Consider the following 17281-nt stretch of genomic DNA (forward strand, 5'->3'; position numbering starts at 1 on the left):
TTACCTAGCGGCGCATAGGGAATATGCAATTGTAGTAATTTGCTCTACAGGTAAGTAGAGTGACGTAGACTCTGACATCGGGATTCAGTGTCAATACCCAATTGGTACCCAATTGTAGTTGCCCGACTGGGAACTCAGAACCTCCGCCCAGCCAGCACATAAGTCTGATGATAAGCAGACATGCCAACCTCTCGCATCACAAACCTGTATTCTGACACCCCAAAACCTGTATTTTTCACTCAAAACCTGTATTTATGATAAAACATGTGTAAACAAGCTTACTTTGTAATCTTAAGCCCCTCGACAGCAAAATAGAGAAAGTGCGATGGCCATTAATTAAGTTATCAGACAGGTCACAAGTAAAAAGTAAAAAGTAAAAAGCAAAAAGTAAAAAAATATTTTTTAAAATAATTTAAAAAAATGGGCAGAGGTTTCCCTATGGGTGGTAAACCCAATGAACAGGGTTTTTATATGAACAAGATATTGATAAATCATATCTTAAAGATATTGATAAATCAAATCTTAAAGATATTGATAAATTATGTTTTATTCATATGGAAACCCTGACAAGTAAAAAACAAAATTAATCTAATTTCAATGAAAAAGACAACAAATCATTTCAAAAAGTTCAATTTCTTGCATTTTGGGGCTTAGTGCTCAAGTTCATCCTATTGGCAAGAACGGCTTTTGCAAATTGCAGTGAAGTACGTAAAGCCCTTTCATATGATGTTTAGATTGTCAAAATAGCTTATTTGGTTGAGGACATATAGACCTTTCAAATACTGACGACTGTAGACGAGACTAACTAGTCGATTTGAACAGGAAGACAAGGTCAAAGTGCGGTCATGTCTGTAAAGCGTTTGAAGCCCTTGACAAGACCTTTCCGATAAGTTATACTATGTTGAAATAGCTTTTGTACTTCTTGAAATTGAAATAATAAACTCTATGGTCAGGAAATGTGCCAATGGCAGTGGTATTAACAGGTCCTTGCGCTATGTTTAAGAAAGGTACCAATGGTAGAGGTATTAACAAGTCCTTGCTCTATGGTCAGGAAAGGTACCAATGGCAGTGGTATTCACAAGTCCTTGCTCTATGGTCAGGAAAGGTACCAATGGCAGAGGTATTAACAAGTCCTTGCTCTATGGTCAGGAAAGGTACCAATGGCAGTGGTATTAACAAGTCCATGCTCTATGGTCAAGAAAGGTACCAATGGCAGAGGTATCAACAAGTCCTTGCTCTATGGTCAGGAAAGGTACCAATGGCAGTGGTATTAACAAGTCCTTTCTCTATGGTCAGGAAAAGTACCAATGGCAGTGGTATTAACAAGTCCTTTCTCTATGGTCAGGAAAAGTACCAATGGCAGTGGTATTAACAAGTCCTTGCTCTATGGTCAGGAAAGGAACCAATGGCAGAGGTATTAACAAGTCCTTGCTCTATGGTCAGGAAAAGTACCAATGGCAGTGGTATTAACAAGTCTTTACTCTATGGTTAGGAAAGGTACCAATGGCAGTGGTATTAACAAGTCTTTACTCCATGGTCAGGAAAGGTACCAATGACAGTGGTATTAACAAGTCCTTGCTCTATGGTTAGAAAAGGTACCAATGGCAGTGGTATTAACAAGTCCTTGCTCTATGGTCAGGAAAGGTACAAATGGCAGTGATATTTAAAAGTCCTTGCTCTATGGTCAGGCAAGGTACCAATGGCAGTGGTATTAACAAGTCCTTTCTCTATGGTCAGGAAAGGTACCAATGGCAGTGGTATTAACAAGTCCTTGCTCTTTGGTCAGGAAAGGTACCAATGGCAGTGGTATTAACAAGTCCTTGCTCTATGGTCAGGAAAGGTACCAATGGCAGTGGTATTAACAAGTCGTTGCTCTATGGTCAGGAAAGGTACCAATGGCAGTGGTATTAACAAGTCTTTACTCTATGGTTATAGCAAAGGTACTTACCTTGTGAAAACAAACTCTAAAGCAGATAAACAACGGTATGATGATAACTAGAGCGTAGATTGCCCATAGCCAAGGTCGATCCTCAGCAGCTCCCAATAACCCAGATACAACACTTTCCTACAAATCAATCATCCAAAATGTAGGGTTAACGCCTTAATAAATAAAGTATTACCATATACAGTCGACTCCCGTTATAACGAGGTCCGCCGGACTGGCCCATTTTCCTCGTATTATCCGAATCTCGTCTTAAACGCAGCGCGCTAAATATAGATACATACGTCATCATTGTGCATGCACACAACACGTGTACGTGCATTTACACTTGTGTTAGCCTGCGCGGAGCTGTTTGCTTATCAGAACAGCTGTTACGAGCATCTTGTACACAAGAATATCATTGCTAAATGTCTTATATTGAGTGATTAATCAGGGAAATGTAATATTTGGTACAATTTATAATAACAATATACCAAAGAGATGTCAACTTGCCGTCCAGAGCGAGTGGATTCTGCCGCGTAGCGCATGGTATGAACATGATGCATGCACTGAACGTTCATTTTCGTTGGTGATCGACATGGAGTATCATGATAACAGCATGTCAAGTGTGGGACACCAGCGAGATGTTTCTGGAGTTAAGTTGCACATGGACTGAAGGAAGCTATTTGTGTACATGTGTACATGTATCTGTGTCTTTTAAAATAATTTTATTTTTGATTATCAGTTACTTTGCCGTTTCCTTTTTTAATAATATTGTATTGTTTAATTTTTCAATTTCTCCTTTTAATTCTTATTTCAGTATTTAATTCATTAAATATTTGTGCATCTGTGTCTTTTAAAATAATTTTATTTTTGATTATCTTTGCGTATCTGTGTCTTTTAAATCATCTCTGTGTTTTCATTTGATTGAATTAATTATTCCGGAAGGGCAACCTTTGTTTTTCTCTCCTTTTAAAAATTAAATAATGGGGAAGGGCAACCTTTGTTTTCTCTTGGGGAAGGGCAACCTTTTTTCTCTTTTTTTCTTTTCTTTTTGGAAACGGGGAACCTTTATTCATTTAATCAGGACACGACATTGCATGAAATAAATCTCTTTTGTGTTGTGGTGGCTCTGAAAAGAGCCGGTTTGGTTAAATTTTTCTCCTCTACTTCTGGAAGAAATCGGTGATCTTGCGCTGCGATTTGACTTTATCCATCTTCTGTGCGAGGAAGGCACTCAGCACAGCCTGGGCAGCAAAGACTTCGCTGCTGGTGTCTTTCAGGCTGTACAGGAGGTCTTGCAGTTTGGGCATGGTGTCATGTGCCTCTCGAAGGGACATTGTTGGCTGTTGGTCACCATCATCTTCCTCCTCTATCTCCATCTCCTCTTCCTCTTCTTCTCCATTCATCTCCACTGCTACTTGCTCCGCGATTTCAGCATCCGTCGGCTCATCCGTACACTGTACACCTGTGTCTGCGTTGAGATAATCGTTAAAAGAGACGGCGGGGAGATCGAGATGCCTGGCCATACGTTCCCAGATGTTGTCAGGTTGCGCCTCATCTTCACCCGTCTCCTCGTCTCCGTCTCCGTTCTCTCCATCATCGTCAGTCTCTCCACCATCTTCGACAAACCCTGCTTTTGCAAAGCACTTCCCAATTGACACCGGTTTCACGTTTTTCCATGCTTCAAAAAGCATTGAAATTGCCTGCTTAACGTCAATAGGTTTGGGAGTTTCACCTGAGTCATAGCTGTGAAGGAGACTTTTCACTAAATGCTTCCGATAGTGAACTTTCATGTTCATGATGACACCTTGGTCCATGGGTTGAAGATGGGAAGTCGTGTTTGGAGGTAGGAATTGCAGAGTGATGGCCTGAAGGTTTTGAACTTTTGGATGAGCCGCGCAGTTGTCCACGAACAGAAGAACCTTGCGACTTTGGCGGGAAAACTTTCGATCCAAACGCCGGACCCATTCGGTGAAAAGATCTGAGACCATCCATGCCTTTCGGTTGGCCCGATATGTCACCGGAAGAGATTGGACATTCTTGAAGCAGCGTGGGTTCTTGAACTTCCCGATGACAAGTGGCTTGAGCTTCTCGGAACCATCCATGTTGGAACACAGCATCACCGTCATCCACTCCTTACTCTGCTTGCCACCATGACACTGTTCACCTTTAAATGACAAAGTCTTGTCTGGAGTGAGGCGGTAAAAAAGACCAGTCTCGTCAGCGTTGAAAATATCCTTGGCTTCGTAGCCACGGACGATGCCGGGAAGGGTTTCTTTCAGCCAGGTCGTGAGAGATGTTGGGTCAACACTGGCACTTTCCCCGCAGATCTGCTTGTGTAGAATGCTGTGCCGCTCTTTAAATCGGGAAAGCCAACCCGAGCTTGCTTGAAAGTTCTCGTGCCCCAACATCTCGGACAGCCGCTCTGCTTTTTCGCGAAGGAGAGGTCCGTTGACGGGAAGATTTTTGGCGCGCATCCCTTGAAAACAACGTAGGAGTGCCTCCTCAACATCTTCCAGCAAAGCAGTGCGGCATCTTTTTCTTGACGGTTGAAACTTCGACGACTCAAATCTTGACTGGATGTCATCTCGGTTCTTCAAAATGGTTGACAGTGTACTGGAGACGATGGCGTACTGGCAACCGACCTCTGCTTTCTTTGCCCCCGCATCCACAGCCCGGATGATCTCCATCTTGGTATCGAGGGTAAGACACTTACGCTTGGTTTTGATGCTAGCCGCTTTCTTTTTCGAATGTGGCAGTTACAGTTACGATGAACGTATGAGAGATGGTCCCAAAATGTACCCCTTTTTATAATCATTTGATGCGGTAAATTGTTTGAAGTGCAACTCACTCAGGAGGGGGTTTTAGAAAATCTTTTGTTTGGGCTATTTTTAATTGAAAAGGGGGCTCTACTAAAAAAAGAACTCGAACAGCGGTGACGTTTTTGAAGTTTTGCATGGATGATACGAGCAAGGATTAATCATTAGAACCCCCAAATACTGCCGAGTGCGTTCGCCGACATGAATTTATTAAGTAAGCGGCATGTTTTTGAAATTGAGAAGGATTGTCAGTGACTAAACCGTTGGTGGTTTTGAGCCACGCGCGTGATTTAAGCCCTCTATTGTCTGCTTGGGTAAACCAGTCCGTTGAATAGACTGGTGGCACTCTACGAACACCATGCAATTATCACCTCTATTGTATTGATCATTGGGTTTAAGGGCTTCATGTCATTTCTCTTACGAAGGTAAGCTTTTTTTACACACTTATTCCAGGCCCTCGCTACAAACGTCTGAAAACAATACATTTTGTCTCCAAGGGACCGCAAAATTACCTCGTTATAACCGTGTTCTCGCTACTTCCGTGCTCGTATAATCAATATTTTAATGCATTGAAACACGCACGGGGCAGTTCGGGACCGACAAAAAACCTTGTAATAACCGGAACCTCGTTACATGCGAGCTCGTAATAACGGGAGTCGACTGTATGCATTATTGACTACCATATGCACGATTGATACACAGTATATGGTGCAAACTGTATCTCAACAAAGTACCTATTTTGATAGATAATCAAAAGAAATATTGTTAATAATGAAAATAATGTAACTTACTGCTGATCCAGACACTCCTTCCAGCTTTTGTTTCAATCGCCATGTGTCTGATGCCCAATCATCAGCAACTTGACGACTAGACGTTATGATGAAGTTATCAAACACAATACCTTCAGTCATTGACCACAGTTCCAAACAAATCATGCCCTGAATAAAATTTAAAAAAAGTATGTTTAGCAAGCCTTCTCTCTTACTTTATATCAAGATAACAAATCACAAGGGAACGTTGAGTGCTTGAAACATACAGTCTGTTTTCGTAATTGAATAATTGTGTAAGAAAGACACTTATAAGGAAATGTCATTTTATCAGGGATGAGATTCTGAAAAAATATGAAATTTTTTCATCACTGGAGGTGAATTCCCTTAATTTTTTTTACAATCGCCCGCCGGACGATTCAACAAAAATTCTCGATCATGCGCAGGTTTTTTTATTTACACACACAAAAATTTGAGAGGAAAAAAAAAAGGGAGAAAAAAAACTGGAAGTGAGGCCCTTAAAATTACGCTTTTGGAGGATTTTATCTCCTAATTAATACCTTAATTTATTCCTTTTCCATCAACAACTTAAATGACTTCGTTGTTAGGTTGATTTGAACATGTTTTGAACTCCGTTTGCCACAAAATCTTCTGGAATCAACGATCAGTCAACAACGCACATCGAGAAATAATTCAATGAACTTTGCCCCGCAACGCCCTCTGTTGGCAAAAGTTGTCCATGCTATTAGAACTCCTCCAAGGCTGTACATTGTGCAGTCTACAGGCATAATGCACAACGTGCGGCAACTCTTTACTCCGTTCTTGAACGTGTACTGCATTGAAGTCCAGTCAAGAAGGTCATGACTATGAAAGTATCAACAGCCATCAACGGCCAATCACAGCGTGGTGAATGTTGGTCAGTGTGTGTGTGTTGTGTAGATACTCTGCACCATGTGGTTTGTGCGTCGTGTTTTCAATGATTGTACGACAACGTGTACTCTGAAATGAACGAGAGCACTTCAGATCCTGATCGCGGCCAAGTTAAATTTTAATGTTGGAAAGTGAATGATTCAGAATTCAATTTGCCAAAGTCGGAGATTTAAAAAGAAGTTGGAACTGAAAAAAAAAGACGGTTTTTTAAAGTCGGAAAGTCAGAATTGCTAAAAAGCGAAAGAATCTCATCCCTGTTTTATGGTTTACATACATGTGCCAAAATTCAAGCAGAAACAAAGTGCTGAGTAAACTCAATTTGACAGGAAAAGTTAAAAGACTTTCTCTGTAAACTAGGGAATAAACGGCCTTATAAACGAGCATTATTATTGTGTACAATTTCTGTATACATTGTGATTTTTGTATGCTTGCTGTTTTTTTTTTTTTTACTTTGGCATGGACAATGGTGCTAGAGGCAGTTCAAATTTGAATCCCATTAGCAGCGGCTATCACAACCATTTATTGTAAATGATGTTAAATTTGCATCAGGGATAAAGAATATCTATTTAGTTTTACCATTAAAATAATAATAATAAAAACAGTATTTATAACACACCTTTTTCCAAAAAATAAAAAGCGCCATGTATTTACTGCAAAGGTGAGTGAGACGAGGTTTGAATTTGAGATCTACAATATAGCACCACAAGGTGCTGTGGTGCAGTATGCTGCCAATCAGCCAGGAACACCAGGGCGAACCCCGTCGCACAACACTCGGAACCAACGGCAATCAAGCATCATTAAGCACACAACTTCAGCTGACAAGGGCGTTTTTTCTTTCATTATTATCTCGCAACTTCGACGACCAATTGAGCTCAAACTTTCACAGGTTTGTTATTTTATGCACATGTTGAGATACACCAAGTGAGAAGACTGGTCTTTGACAGTTACAAATCGTGTCTAGTGTCTTTAAGGACACAAGTGTAACGACTGGGGCTCGAACCCACACTCGGCTGATCAGAAACACCCGTTTGAATTCGGGCTCTTAACCGATCAGCCATAACACTTCCATATTAAATCTGTAAATTAATCATTGCGGTACTGCCTCTACATGTAGCTACATGTACCTGGCAATCTCAGTTGTCTAGTTGGTAAGACACTACCCAAGTGATATTCCTGTGATATTTTCACAGAACCTGGGAAAGTACTGCGTATACAGTGCTAACTCACTTCGGTGTATAGTTAAAATCAAAATTAACATTCCTACAGCGACTGATTTCGCCTGTATCGCATCACAATTTAATAATACAAATAATAATAATAATAAGACTTGTAATGCGCACGTATCCACCCTGCTGGGTGTTCAAGGCGCAGTAAAAACCAAAAAACAACAAACAAAAAAACAGAAAAACACACACAACAAAATTAGTCCTTGAAAACCTGTGACATAAGATAAGTTTTGAGAAGAGATTTGAATGTTGTGGTACAAAGACAAGATCTAAATGAAGTGGTAGAGAGTTCCAGATGCGTGGCGCAGCTGAAGAAAAAGACTGGCTCCCCTTCATGCCCTTGAGTGTCGAGACTTGGGTTCAATGAGAAGAAGCATGGAACTTGATCAAAGATTTCTTGATGGAGTGTAAACTTGAAGAAGTTCAGAAATATAGTGGGTGCCTTGCCATTAAGTGCTTTGTGGACAATGAGCATCAGCTTTAAGATGATTTGTTGAGAGATAGGGAGCCAATAGGGAGCCATAGGGATCCAAGCAGTCATGATCAACTTTTAGTTTTGCCAAATGAGTTTCTATGTCGCGGAACACTTCAGGAGAATTCACATGTTTCCACTGTCGGCTCTTTACAGTATTGGTTAGGACTTTGGGCTTGCACAGACTCAAGTTACACATGACTGTTGTGTACTGGACATCATTACTTTTCACAGAGACAGATAAAGTAGATCTGTACAGTATTGCAACTCCTCCATCGGTCTTGTGAGGTCTTGGGATGTGATGAAAGTAGTAACTAGCAGGGGTACACTGACGACTTGTTAAGTTGTCATCTGGTCTCAGCCATGTTTCTGAAACGGCAACAAGGTCAAGATCTTTTTGCTGAGCAAAGTAATCATACTTGTTACAGATGGACTGTGTGTTCAGAACACAAAGGCTGAGTTGAGATTTGGCTGGCGTCACTGGCGCTGGAACAGATGGGAGTGTAACTTCGGGTATAGGGGGTTTATGAATAGTTCTACGGCGACCAGCTTTTTTACCACGATGTGTAGGTCAGTAAACAGCGCTGGGACTTACAAAACGGCCAAGGTTCTGCGATGTTAATATACAGGAAGGCAGCAGAGTTGTACATGTAGCACGTGTGGATGGAGCATAACGGAGACTGAGAAGCTTGCTTCTTGAGTAGGAATTTGCAAAGTTTGGACTAGCTTCTGCTGAGTTTGAGTTATTTTCAGCTTCAGAGCCGGGATTTACAGCAATGTCACCAAAGATCACAATTTCCAAATGAAAAGTGGCTGGGGAGTTGTCATAGTATAGAAACAGGGCATTTCAGATATCTTCGATGTTGGATGAGTCCTAACTTTGTCTTTGGTAGAATGCAAGCACCAAGCACAACTGATGCTGATGGAACAAAGCTGACCACAGATGAGTCAGTACAGTACAATGGTCTAGCAAGCAGGGAAAGAATCAAAAGGATACTTACCTCCCTTAGGACCCTTTTTGTTTTTGTTTTCTTACCGCTTTAATAAAAAAAACTTGCTTAAAGGGTCTATGTAACTTTTGTAGGACAAAAAACACAATGTCCACAGATTTATAATAAACTTACACAGTTTGAAGATAATGATAGTAGAAAGTTTCCCTGAAAATATTACGTGCTGAGGTGCTGTAGTTTTTGGGAAATGAGTAAAACAATGTGAGGCGAAAATTATTGTAATCATTTACAAACGTATTTTCATAATAATAATAATAATAATAATAATAATAATAATGATAATAATAATAATAATGATAATAATATTGATACTAATAATAATAATAATAATAATAATAATAATAATAATAATAATAATAATAATAATAATAATAATAATAATAATAATAATAATAATGATAATGATAATGATAATGATAATGATAATGATAATGATAATGATAATGATAATGATAATGATAATGATAATGATAATGATAATGATAATGATAATGATCAGTAACACCATGTAATGATCTCTAAATGAGTTTAGGTGGTTCTGAAATGAACCGTTGGTTTAACCGTTGGACTCTGATGCTGCTTAAGTACTGGGCGGCGGATAAGCTAGGTGATGCACGAAGGCGGGAAGTTGAACTCGATGATGCGTGGTGAAACCTGCTGTGGAGCCTTTGGAGTGTGTGGGGGGTGTGTGCTCACTGAACTGTGTCAGTAGGAACAAGCACAGGGGATGGTGAGGGTGTGGGGCCTAGGTGACTGAGGGTATAGATGACCCAAAGCAGTCTAATGGTGGGGGGGCCTAGGGGGTGACCGTGGATATAGAAGATCCATTGGTCGGGAGGTCTAATGGTTGGGGGGGGCCTAGGGGGTGACCGTGGATATAGAAGATCCATTGGTCGGGAGGAGGGGGAGCCAGATATCGCTGATGTGGAAGCCGATGTCTTGGGGTACAGTGTCATGCTTATGAATCTCGATGGCCTCTCTGATGCGTCTAGGGTGCCACGCCTGGATTGGAGCGATGGTTTCTGCTGCTTCCCAGTTCACTCGGTGGTCAGTGATGTGGGAATGCTTGACGATGGCGGATTTATCGAAGTCTCCCCTTCTTCCGTGTGCTCAGTGTTCCTTAAGTCTAGTGGGAAGGTTACGCCCGGTTTCCCTGACACAAACCTTACCACATTCACACGGAATGCGATAGACTCCGGCACGGGTGGAGGGGTCCTTCTTGTCCTTGTGCGATTGGAGAGAGCCATGGAGTTTCTTCGGAGCGGAGTGATATACCTTGATTCCTGCTTGCTTGAAGATGCGTTGGAGGCGATGAGAGGGGGGACCTAGGTATGGTAAACTAACTGTGGGTGTGTGTGTTTGACCTTGGGTATAGGAGACCCTTTGGTCGGGGGGGATGGGCTTGCTTGTCTTGACTTGCTTGGCGTTGTATCCATTCCGCTGTAGAGAAGTGCAGATGTGCTGCAACTCATGCTGGAGGCTGTCCGGATCACAAATGGTATAAGCTCGTTGAACCAGCGCACGGTTGACTGACGACTTGATAGTTGGATGATAGAAAGACCGCTGATGTAGGTAACGATCGGTGTGGGTGGGCTTCCTGTAAATGCTGTGGTGGAGGGTGCCGTCTTGGTTTCTTGTGATGAAAACATCCAGAAAGGGCAACTTTCTGGAATGTTTCTGCTCCATTGTGAACTTGATACTTGAGTGTTGCTGGTTGAGGTACTGCAGAAATTCATGGAGAGAGTCCTGACCATGGGGCCACACGACAAAGGTGTCGTCCACGTAGCGGAGCCACAGGCTGGGTCGGAGGTCAGCGGAGAGGAGTGATGAGGACTTGAACTCTTCCATGAATATGTCAGCTAGAACCGGGGATATAGGGGATCCCATGGAAGTCCCAGCTGTCTGCTCGTAGTACTTGCCCTTAAATTGAAAACAACTGGAGGAAACGCATGTGTAAAGCAAATCATGAATTTGGTCAGGTGAAAGACCAGTGCGATCAGGGAGGGATGGGAGGGATGTGATAATCTCTCCTTGGCCAAGAAGCATCGTTGGAGATGGGTGGTTCAGCGTGATGCCTTGAGAGGAGCGAAGGGAGTAGCGGGATGGTTGAATGATGTTATAAGTTCAGATAGGTAGGGAGGAGCTAGACCGTGGATGCATTTGCAGGTGAGAAGGAGAACTTTGTATTCAATCCGGGACCTGATGGGTAGCCAGTTCAGTTGACGTAGGATAGGTTTCATGTGACAGAACTTGGATGAACCTGTGGCAAGTCTGGCGGCGGCATTTTGAATTCGCTGTAGTTTCTCAATGTGAGTTGCAGTGGCACCATAAAATAGACTGTTACAGTAATCCAATCGGCTGGTGAGGAAGGCATGGATAAGAGTGAGTAGTGACTTCTGATCAAGATATTTGCGAATTCGGCGGATGTTGTGAATGTGGAAGAAGACTGCCTTGCATATCATCAGGACATGTCGATTCATGGTCATGTTTGAATCAAACATGCAACCCAAGTTCTTGACATGAGATACAGGGAGGATATCAGCATTGCCGATCCTGATGTGGGGGATGTTGATGATCTTCTGCAGTTGCTGACGTGTGCCAATGATGAGGAACTCAGTCTTATCATCGTTGATCAGCAATCTATTCTTTATCATCCAAGATCGATTATCACTAGGACAAGACTCCATCACCGCAACAGCATCTTCTGCACTTGCACCATCGTTAGGTCTAAATGAGTAGTACACTTGCGTGTCATCAGCGTAGCAGTGAGCATGTGGGAGATATTTCTCGAGGATGTTGAACAGGTCAGATGTATAGATGGAATACAGAAGGGGCCCCAGACACGATCCTTGTGGAACTCCGCAGCTCAGATTGAACCTCTCAGACTGGGAGTTTTACTCATTTCTCAAAAACTACAGCACCTCAGTAAGTAAAATTTGAAGGGAAGCTTTCCACTATCGTTGTCTTCAAACCCTGTAAGTTTAATGTAAATCTATGGACATTTTGAAAAGGTACCCAAATCCTTTAAGCAAGGCTATGAAATGAAAAATGTGCTAGGTGCGCCCAATAAGCACAAAATCGACCGTTACAGGCAGCTCTATGAAATTTGGCTCTATGCTTAAACAGAGTGCTTAAAGGGTCTATGTAACTTTTGTAGGACAAAAAACACAATGTCCACAGATTTACACTAAACTTACACAGTTTGAAGATAATGATAGTAGAAAGCTTCCCTGAAAATACTATGTGCTGAGGTGCTATAGTTTGGGGGAAATGAGTAAAAACAATGTCATGAAAATAATTTTAGTCTCATGAGACGAAAATTATTTCGATCATTTACAAACGTATTTTCAAGACATTGTTTTACTCATTTCTCAAAAACTACAGCACCTCAGTAAGTAATATTTGAAGGGAAGCTTTACACTATCATTATCATCAAACCCTGTAAGTTTAATGTAAATCTATGGACATTTTGAAAAGGTACCCAAATCCTTTAACATGTTTAAGCAGAAATGGGGCTTTAATGACCCTTTTTGCTTGCTTGCTTGCCGCTATAAGCAAATAACATTGCTTAATCAAGGCTATGAAATTAAAAATTTGCTAGGTGCACCCGTTAAGCACAAAATCGACCATTAAGCAGCTCTATGAAATTGGGCCCTGGGGTGACAGGCATTTTCTTAAGCTGTGCCACACATCTGGAACTCTCTACCAGTTAATCTTAGATCTTGTCTTTGTACCACAAAATGCAAATCTCTTCTCAAAACTTATCTTATGTCACAGGTTTTCAAGAACTAATTTACTTGTGTCTGTTTTTTTCATTTGATTTTGGTTTTGCTGCGCTTTGAACACCCAACCGGTTGAGTATGTACGCAAGTCTTTATTGTTATTGTAGAGAATCAGGAAGGAGAGCTGGTCCTCCAATTAGTTAAGGACAAGCATTCGCCAAAAGAGGGCACGGGGGCCCAACGAATTATGGCCGGGATTGTAGACCCTCACAGTAAATTAAGAACTTATTAAGCTGCACGTGTACTGACTCTAGTGAAAACATGAATATAGTGTAAAGAAGATGTAAGCAACTGGATATATCTGTTAATTACAATATTAGCTTTATACTAACAATTGGTGTCATACGAAATGGTTCCATGTCCTCAAAGTATTCAGGGTTTGAGATCCGTTGAGGTTTCCATTCTCCTCTAAAAGCAGGATTATCAATCAAAGGTGCCTTCCATTTGCCCTTGTAGTCAGGGTTAGGAATGCTTGGGTTTTCCCATTTGCCACATCCAACGTCTTCGCAAAGAGGATTTTCTGAATCGTAGAAAAAATGTTACATGAAATGGTGAATCAAAAATCAAGTAATCTTGAAACTTATGTACATATCATTAATAAGTAACATGAGTAAGCAATTTGTAGAAATTACAGTAATCATTTTTAAAACAAAAATAACTTAAATGTAGTTTTGAGGCAAGTTAGATGAAAGAAAAACATCTGCTGATACTGCTGGTGAGATCGTATACATTCCAAGGGGAATGCATTGAACTTGAGGGTCATGCAACACGTTAAATGAAACAAGCTTGAACTTCTGTATTTAGAACTTGGAATGAAGGAACATGTACAGTTGACATACACATGGCACTCACTCAGTTTTGGTGGTTCCCATTCACCGTCCATGTCGTCATCCCTGAAAAACAAAAAGTATTTGTGATATTATTGAGCTTGTGGTAATTAGTGCATACTGTTAATTAAGGAGAAAATAATAATAATAATAATAGCGGCTTTGGAGCCGTTGAAGGCGGGAAACATCGTTCAGGATGCAGCAGCCATAGTCCAGCTTGGACAGAATTAAGGCACGGACAAACGCTGAAATAAAGAAACCTGATCCGGCTTAGGTTGCGTATATGCCAGTTAAGAGAACGACAGAGCTGAGTAATGTGAGCAGACATGGACATGTTGTGATCGAAGACTACACCCAAGTTTCTGACAGATGGAGAAGGATGAATTTGAGTGCCATTGAGATTAAAGGTGAGGTGATCCAGATTTTTGAGGTGAGTGGGAGAGGCTGCAATGAAGAATTCTGTCTTATCCGGGTTCATCTTGAGCTTATTGAAATATCTTGAAATTCATTGGCAAGGTTATAAGGGGAAATAGAATCAGGTAAATGACATTTGTTATTGTTAAGTAATGTATTGACAACTTTAAACATATCTTTATAATTACAGTCAGATAATTGTTCATTGTAGTAGTTCGTCTTGGCTTCAGTGACGGCAACAGAGACATCACGCTGGGACTTGATGTAGGTTTGGTGATCAGTCTCTGCATGTGACTTTCTCTATTTCCGCTCACTGCGTCGTCTTGCACGACGAGCAGCTTCCACAGTCTCGTTGAACCACCTGGGCTTGCGACAAACTGTGCGGGAAAGGGTAGTTGGCGGAGCATGTAGATCGAGAACTTCCCCACAACCTCAGTTGTAGCCAGCGACAAGATCATTTATGTCATCATGGGCAGACAATGATACAACGTCCATCCTGACAGCAAGATCATGACCGAAGGCATCAGAGTCAATAGATCTGAAGTTACGTGATATATATATGTAGTCTTCATATCACGGGGTTTGTCAAGGTCGAGGTTAAACTTGATGACAAGGTGATCAGAAGAGTGGGGGTGGCATATGGAGTATGAGTCAATAAGGGTGTCGTCGTCTTTCACTAGCACGAAGTCAAGAGTATGGCCAGCTGTGTTAGTTAGATTGGGATTAACTGGTGGTAGTTCAATGAAGCGATGATGGTAGTGAAGGCTTTTATTACTGGTTTAGATTGACAGTCATAGTGAAGGTTGAAATCCTGAGAACCACACATCTATCTGGAAGATGCTCCAAAGCACATACAAAGTCTTCAAATTCAGCCAGAAAAATCGGTGACAGAGGATGAAGGGGGTCTGTAGACGATGGCAAAATTGATTTTGCTATGACGGTATGTAACAAGTGCATGTTCAAAAGTGCTTGATGGAGGGAGAACACTGTTCCTAAGTTGAAGGGTCAATTGGCTCTTGAATACAATACAGGGCTCGAATTTCCCGCTGGACCGCAGGCCCGAGGCCAGTGATTTTAGCTTCGGTCCAGTAAACTTTAAGCCGAACAAGTCCGGCGGTCTTGTGGTTTTTTTATGCATACTAATATAGTTACTATTACAAATAATTATATGAAATAATTATATTATCTTTCATTAAAAAAGGTATTTCAATCTCATTTAAAATAAAAAATTTTTTTTTACTTGTCGTCAAATCAGTGTTCTGAGCACGCCTGCGGAACGTCAATCCGTCCTTTTTTCACTTGCATCAGGCTGCATACAAGTTTTCCATTCAGTTTACTCATGCCCACACCACGACATCTAGTCTCAAACCATTTATGTTTATGCACCCGGGGAGTGAGCAAGCGGGAACGAGGAAGTGATGTGTTGGTACCCGGCGCGGCGGCACACCTTAGCACAGCGATGTTTGTTTACCACTGACCATGTGTAAAGTCTGATACCTTACAAAGGAGTGTTGAATTTGCATTAAGAAGGTCTGGTTGCATTACCACACGTCCCTGTGTTGCATGGATTAAAAGTATGGTGTTGTTGCCAAACGTCTGGCTAAGTATGGCTACCAACAGTGATGAGCGTCTGACTACTGCTGTCAAATTTTTTGTCAGTCTTTTTATGACGATCTTTTTATGAATGCTGCACGTTGCAGTGTTTTGTTGGTGATTTGCCTGTCAAATCGGAATTCTTTTTTTGAGGCGGCGAGAATGACGTGAAGTAGGTATATGAAACTTTATTGATTGGGTTTCACAGCAAAAAAAAAAGCCTCTTAAGGGATGAAAAAGGCCTGCTGTTCTATCGTGTTAACTTTTTTTTTTCCTACTAAAATTTTGGTCTTGTAAAAAATCTTCCGGTCCAGTAAAAATTCTGAGCAACAAGCCCTGCGGTCTTGTGGATTTTTTCCCCAAATCCGAGCCCTGTCCAAGGAACTATTATATCAAGTCCACCGGTGTGTCAGTACCGTAGTCCAATTGTCGGATCCACAGAAATCAGCTCATTTAATTGGCCAAGAAATAACCACTACGAATGCTCCATTCACATCAGCATGATATAAAAAGGAAAAGTGACCGAAAGTTGTTGTGATTGTTGTGAATTGTTTTTAATCAATGGCGCTGTTAATTACCGTTTCTGTTGGCCGGATAAAATAAACTAACCAAGGGTAAAATCAAAGGCGTAAACGTAAAATCAAAGGCGTAAACAAACTAGTGGGTTAAAGGAAAGGGGACACAATGGACTCTAGAAAATACTACACAAACTTTGAGAACAATTGTTGTTGAGTAATTACTAAAGAGGCTAGATCTGGTTTGGGCCAATTTTACTGAGAGTTTAGATTTCAATTTTAAGCAGCATTTTTGACAGATTCTAGAAGTCCATATGCTTTCATCATTGCAAGTAAAACTTTTATTTTACCTTGAATGGAATTTAAAAAACTTACAGTAAACCTTTGAATGAGACAAATTTTATGCTAATAATGACTGGACACTATTGGTAATTACTCCAAATAATCTTTAGCATAAAATCTTACTTGGTAACGAGTAATGGGGAGAGGTTGGTAGTATAAAGCATTGTGAGAATTCAGTAGATGGAGAGTCGTTATGTACTTGACAAATTTATTTTGTGCAAGCGAAACATCCCACACAAAACATGTGCAAATGTCAAATCAGCATTTAGTGAAAACATAGATGTGACCTAACTGCAAGAAGACCGCAGAGGGGCCAAGTCTCGCGTCAAGGGTCAACATATAAGAAGATCTTACATCCTACACTTCACAAAAGCGAAGGCAAGAAATCAAATTACAAGACATGACTTACCAGTCTTCTGGTTTGTCTGCATCAGGGTCATCAATTAATTCCTGCTCATGTTCTAACCACCCATCAGGCATTGTAGCATCTTCATCTATAATAGTAGCTGGTGCATCTTCATCCCAATCATCTGGCTTTGTGGCATCTGGATCAACAATCCTAAATAAACATACATGTATCATAGCAAAAACCTGTATTTTGTCATATTATTAGGTGTTCGGGCAACAGCCCGAACAACTCATTGATTTTGTTCGTTGTTT

General features: G+C 41.0%; 1 protein-coding gene and 1 pseudogene across 2 annotated transcripts in view; both read right to left on the reverse strand.

Annotated features, from left to right (window-relative positions):
- LOC117293677 (calnexin-like) overlaps positions 1-17281 on the reverse strand; it is an 82225-nt gene that overhangs the window by 16845 nt on the left and 48099 nt on the right. For both annotated transcript variants that reach the window (XM_033776077.1, XM_033776078.1), the window contains exons 11-15: positions 17031-17180; positions 13783-13823; positions 13263-13450; positions 5535-5681; positions 1949-2065 (exon numbers count right to left, since the gene is read on the reverse strand). In XM_033776077.1, the coding sequence (XP_033631968.1) occupies positions 1949-2065; positions 5535-5681; positions 13263-13450; positions 13783-13823; positions 17031-17180 (643 nt within the window). The remainder of the gene's footprint in view (positions 1-1948; positions 2066-5534; positions 5682-13262; positions 13451-13782; positions 13824-17030; positions 17181-17281) is intronic.
- Positions 10336-11035, reverse strand: LOC117293678 (annotated as a pseudogene).

This window comes from Asterias rubens, chromosome 8, assembly GCF_902459465.1.
Source record: "Asterias rubens chromosome 8, eAstRub1.3, whole genome shotgun sequence".
Taxonomy (NCBI): Eukaryota; Metazoa; Echinodermata; class Asteroidea; order Forcipulatida; family Asteriidae; genus Asterias; species Asterias rubens.